Genomic DNA, 6,433 nt, shown 5'->3' on the forward strand with positions numbered 1-6,433 from the left:
TGTGAGGGTGTTTGGATAATCTAGTTATTCTTAATCCTAAGAGAACTTACAAAAATCTGCAATCTTCTTTAATAAAAAGCTTCCAAGGACAGTGGGCAATCAATATGCTGAGATACTTCAGATGGAAACTATAGGCTTGGAGGAGAAATATTTGGGTCTGCTTTTACTTATATGTCTCGCTCTTTTTTTTTTGCTTAGTAAAATAAATTTTATTAAACAAAAATGATCTACAATTACAATCAGGGCCCATTAGGCAATGGCCTAGTTTTGGACACAAAATAGATTACATAACTTCTTTAGAGAATAACAGAAGAAGTTATATGAAATATTTAGCTAAATCTATAGTAGGGTGAAATTCCACTTCCATACTGTGTAAAAATGGAGGTTTTCCTGTGAAGAATAAGCTTTCCCCTCTTGCCATATTTGCTCCTTTTTTTGCCATAGCATCTGCAGAGAAGTTTACTTCTCTGTAACTGTGAACAAAGTTCCATCACAGCAAGGCTTCCCTAATTTTATTCCATCTTGTGATTGCAAACCATGGAATGTGACCAGATGAAAAAGCTGTAATAACTGCTCTTGAGTCTATTCTAAAGATAACCTTCAGTTTTCCATTCATGATAGCCCATTCTCCAGCACACAGTAATTCCATGACTTCTGCAAAATAATTTGTAGCTACTCCCAAACCACCTGCCATAGCAATAATACATTCACCATTTGAATCTCTCCCCACAAATCCATACCCTGACATTCCTGATTGTTCACTGGCAGAGAAAACAAGATTTCTTTTATTCTTGTGGAAGAGATTCTTCTACGGCTCATATTGAAAACCTTCAGAATCTGCAAGTCATATTCTGTGTTCCACATTTTACACTTCATTCTTACTTCACTGTCTGTAGTAAGTTTTAGAATTCTAGACTGAATATTTTGGGCATTGAATCTTGCATCTTCAAACACACATTCATTTCTCATGAACCAGAGTTCACTATGAGTAATGAAAGCAGCTATCATCCATATTTCTTTAACTGCAGAGCTCTTATGTTTTGCCATTTCAAATATCTCTTCAAAGGAAATTGGATTTTTAAAACATAACATGTCCCCAAGCCATTTCCACAAAATTTCACTATGGTTGCACTTCCACATAATGTGTTCAACATTTTCTTCTTCATTTCTACAGAAAGGGCATCTAGAAGCAAGACTGAAGTTTCTTTTCTTCATATTTTAATCAGTGGAGCATATGTTTCTCTTCAGTTTCCATACATTACTAGAAATAGAAGGATGAATTGAATGATTCGATACCTTTTTAGTCCACTGCAACTTTGGATATTTACTTCTGATAATCTCCACTGCTGAAGAAACTGTGAAAGTACCAATAATAGTAGGACACCAAATTCTTCTATCTTCTTTATTATCATCCACAAGGAGCTCACTGATATCAAACATCTCCATAACCCATTCACCCTCTAACAAAATGTCTGAAACTTTCATGTATGGAAATTGAATCAAAAAAGGCTTTTCAGGGAATAGTTCTATTAAAGGTTTCTCTTTTATCCATTGTTCTCTCCAGACTGAGATTTTTGTTCCATCCCCCAATAACCATCTTGAATGGTTATGCACTGAAGAAGAAACCCATTTCATACCTGGCCAAATAGAGGATTTTTTATAATATTGGATCCATACACCATTTTTATCTTGATATTTATCTTGGAAGTAGCTTGATAACTCATCAACCCCATTTAAGATTTTTCCAGTATAGTTTCATTAAGAGAGCGTTGTTTAAGATCTCTAATCTTCTCAGCCCAAGGCCTCCCTCCTTTATTGGTGAGCAGACATAATCCCATTTTAGTGTAACAACTTTTCTTGTAGCTGGGTATCCAGACCAAAGAAAATTCCTGATAATGCTTTCACATACCTTGATTATTGTTCTAGCCCATTCATAAACTGATATTGAATATATAGGGTAACTGCATAGAACAAATTTTACTAGAATCAACCTTTCTTGGAAAGATAGTAGTCTTCCCCTCCATCTAGATAAACTTTCTTGCATCATTTCAACTATGCTCCATAAGTGAGAAGTTTTTACTCTACCTGGTTCAAGAATAATTCCCAAGTATTTGTCAGGGAATTGAGAGAGAGGCATATTACACATTTATGCAATTTCATGCTTTCTTGCTTCACTTGTGCCTCCAATAATTTTTTTTCTTTTTTTCTAATCTGATCACTTGGCCAGAAGCAGCTTGATAATCCTGCAATAGCTTCATAAGTTTTTTCACATTTCTCTTGTCAGCATTGCAGAAAATAAAGATATCATCTGCAAAAAAAAAATGTGATGGTTGCACATTATTTCTTGTAATCATTGGAAGGAGTTGATTGTTCTGTACCATTCTTGTTATAATTCTTCTCAAAAGATCTTCACCTATAACAAAGAGGAGTGGAGACAGAGGGTCCCCTTGTCTCAAACCTCTGCTAACTTGGAAATACCCCACCGGTCCTCCATTTAACAGGACAAATATCCTTGCATATTTTAGCAGAGTATGTAACCATTTGGTGACATTATTTGAGAAGCCAAATTTTAGCATTACTTGAAACAAAAATTCCCATCTCAAGGAATCATAGGCTTGAGTTATATCTATTTTCAGACCCATATTCCCACCTCTTCTCTTGTAATCTATTTCATTAATTAATTCAGAGGCCGTAGCTATATTTTCTTTAATATTTCTCCCCTTTTTGAAAGCACCTTGATTTGGAGAAACCACCTTCTTGATAATTTCAGTTAATCTTTGTGTAAGGATTTTTGTGATGACTTTAAAGATGAAGTTCATCAAACCAATAGGTCTAAATTGTTTTGCTCTTTTTGTATTTTTAACCTTTGGAAGAAGAAGTAAAAAATTAGCATTTAAGCCATTAGGAATGAACCCTCTGCTCCACCAAAACTGAGTTGCTCTAATAAAGTCCTTATCAATGATCTCCCATACTTCTCTGTAAAACTATCCTGAAAATCCATCTGGACCAGGTGCACTCTCTGGGTTCAGATCAAATACAACTTCTTTAATTTCCTCTGCTGTTGGAGTAGATTCAAGTAAAGCATTATCTTCCTCACTTACCACAACAGTAATATCCTTAAAAATTTATTATCCATTGTTACTTCCTGATATGAAAATTTATCTTCAAAGTGCTTTATTAAAATTTCTGTTATTTCCTCTTGATTAGCAGTAATGCCACCTTCCATTCTTTCTAATTCCACTATTGTATTTTTGGCTTGTCTTAATTTTAGGTTGACATGAAAAAACCTTGAATTAGCTGCTCCTTCTTTTAACCATTGGACTCTTGACTTTTGCTGAAGTATTTGCTTCTGTTGATCTAAAAGAATTTCCCGTTTCCCTCTTAATGTAACAAGATTATTGAGAAGATGTAAGTCCATTAGATTCTTGTCAGAAATCATGGTAGCTTCCAGAACATCTTTCTCAACTTGTTTTAATTTTTTTTTTCACATCACCAAAGCAATTCCAGTTCCATACTTGTATTTCTTTTTTGAGTCTTTTTAATTTACTCATAAAAATAAAACCAGGATTTCCTTCAATAATTGAGTCCAATGAATATTTTACCACTTGTTGAAAAGAATGATGGGATTTCCATAGCTTAAGAGCTCTGAAAGGTGCATTCTTTGGTTTTGGAATATCAACACGGGCACCATATAAAATTCCATGATCAGAAATACTTCTTGTACTAACTTTTTAACCCCAACTTGGAAAAGCTTCTAACCATTTATCATTAAATACATCCATGTCCAGATTGCATACAATTCTTTTTCTTCCAGCTCTGTTATTGCACCAAGAAAATTCCAGACCTGTTTTTGGAGCTTGAATCAAACCACATTTATTTAAACAATTATTGAACTCTAACATAAAGATTCTTAATGGTTTCAAACCACCTATCTTCTCTTCTTGACAAGAAACCACATTGAAATCTCCAATGACAAGCCATGGTTTATTCAAAGCATTTATTTCCTCCATATCATTCCACAGTACTCTCCTATCTACAGTTAAAGAAGCAACATGAACTCCTGTTATTAATGTATCACCCACTACAATTATTATTTCCTGTCTTGTGCAAGAAATTATTGATGGAGTATTTATTGAAGCACTCCAAAGAATCCAAATATTACCCTTATGTTCTTCAGTAGAATTATGGATGGCCTCAAAATGCATACCAGATAGTTTCAGTTTTTTTATGAACTCAGAAGAATATCTTATTTTTGGTTCAGCAAGAATTAAAATTTTTGGACTAAAAGAATGAACTAAACTTTTTAACTTATCTTTGGCCTTAGCTCTTCTAAGGCCCCTTAAGATGATCTTCATTTAGAATGATGAGATTGAGAAGATGAACCTCTTCTCAGATTCCCATTTTTACTCAGTGTTGTTACTAAACTTGCAGCTTGTTTTCTGGTTGTCACATTTGTACCTGTTTTCTGTTTGGGTTGAGTAGGTGTGCCAATTTTTCCCAGAGGAGGTATTATTGTGATAATTTCATTTGCAGAAGGGGCACTTGAAGAAGCATCCAAAATCTTTGAAGCAGATAATGTAGGAAAAGCATTAGGAGAGTTCAAAATTTCCTCAGGAACATTCTGGAGAATTTCGAATTTGCCTGAGTGAACCACATCATTAGTACTATTCTGAGAAACTTCAGGTAAAGATCCTCCATCTTCCCCTAGTGATATTGGGGGAATAATGGCATCAATAATCTCATATTCACTATCCAGAATATGAGTGTGTGAATTCTGATCTTTTTCTTCTTCACTGAAGAAAATATCAAAACCAAATTTGTTTTTATTCTTCACCTTCCTCCATATTTTCTTAGGTTGTTCAACAGGTACCGAATCCTTCTGTTCTGAAGCAATTTTTTAAATTAAATTCAGTAATTGAATGACCTACTACCTGGCAGTTAATACAAAATTTAGGCACATTTGGAATATGAATTCTTTTCTCAAAGCTACTATACTTGGATTCAACCCATATCTTATTTGGAATATATTTTGACATATCCATTTCAATTAAAACACTAGCATAATAGCCTATCTCTCTCTTGAGAGTTGTTTCATCCACTATAATTGATCTTCCCCAAGAATTACCCATACTGAGGATGATATTTTCTTTCGAATATTCCACACTAAGACCTGGGAATTGAACCCTCACAAAAGACGTATTTGATTTCTGTTCTTCTGGTTTGAAATTAGGTTCCCAGACTCTCAGTTTCAAATTTTGATATTCAACTTTCCAATCACCACACCAAATATGTTGTTTATCCTCTTCATTATCAAGTTTAATAACAAAAAAGCCTTTACGTAATGGAATTAACTGGACAAAACCTTTAGTTTTCCATTGTTTCCTTAAAACAGAATCCCCAGTTTAAATTTTCAATTTAACAAAATACAACGCCCAATCAAACTGTATTTCCATTCATTCAGACTTTTATCAATATCATCATCAAAGATAAAATATTTGGGATTATCTTTATTACCCATTTGACCTCCTGAGTTTAAGCTAGATTTAGATCTAAAAAATTTCGGTTCAGAATATTGACTTTCTGATCGATTTATTGGTGTTTCAGATAAACTATCTATCATCTATAGAGAATTTATTAGCGCCAATCATTTGAATTGTTAAGAAATTTCACCTGAATTAATTGTTTGATTCTCTCAGAAATCGAGAACAACGAAGAAAAATTTGACCTGATTCGATCGCCGATTCAACCGAGTTGCAAAGCCCGATCCCACTACTCCATCACTCAACTTCCTCAACTTCCTACGAGAGGACTTATGTATATATATGTCTCGCTCTAGAACACATAATTGTTCATTTATTCTTGATAAAAAACAAGGTAGGTTACAAGGCTTGGAAGGAAAACTTATCTCCCAAACAAATAGAAGTACTCAATTCAGAGTGTGTTAGGGCCATGCCTCTTTATCCGATACATTGTCTAAAACTTCACCACCATAATATCAATGTTTTGGATAGAATTCAAAGAAATTACCGATAGAATCAAAATGATTCTATACAAACTAGACATTACAAGAATGGCCCAAGCTTACGTTTTCCGAAATGATATGGAGGTTTGAGATTTAAGAATTCTTTTGTCTACAATTTTGCACCATTGACTGAAATGGCATGGAAATTATTACATAATAAAGACTCTCTTTATGCCAAGATGTTCTGGAGCAAATATTTTTCTTATCATGACTTGTTAACATGTACTCTCAAGCCAAGCACATCGTGGATCTGAAAAAGCATCTGTAATGGATTGTAACAATTGCAATGACTATCTATATGGCAAGTGGGTGATGGTAAAGACATTGACGGATTCCCAACTCAAATGGACCAATCTTACAACCATAAGAGCTGAATTTGAGTGATTACTAATATGTGGCTGACTTATAGAT

At 34.1% G+C, this 6,433-nt stretch overlaps 1 protein-coding gene across 1 annotated transcript; it reads right to left on the reverse strand.

Moving 5' to 3' along the window:
* Nucleotides 1-316: 316 nt before the first annotated feature.
* LOC113358985 lies at nt 317-1,215 on the reverse strand. Its single transcript, XM_026602688.1, has 3 exons — nt 741-1,215; nt 537-687; nt 317-473 (listed from the first exon to the last, which is right to left on the reverse strand). Exons 1-3 carry the CDS (start codon nt 1,213-1,215, stop codon nt 317-319), a joined length of 783 nt encoding a protein of 260 aa, XP_026458473.1.
* Between the last annotated feature and the right edge of the window lie 5,218 nt (nt 1,216-6,433).

This window comes from Papaver somniferum, chromosome 3 (genome assembly GCF_003573695.1).
Source record: "Papaver somniferum cultivar HN1 chromosome 3, ASM357369v1, whole genome shotgun sequence".
NCBI lineage: Eukaryota > Viridiplantae > Streptophyta > Magnoliopsida > Ranunculales > Papaveraceae > Papaver > Papaver somniferum.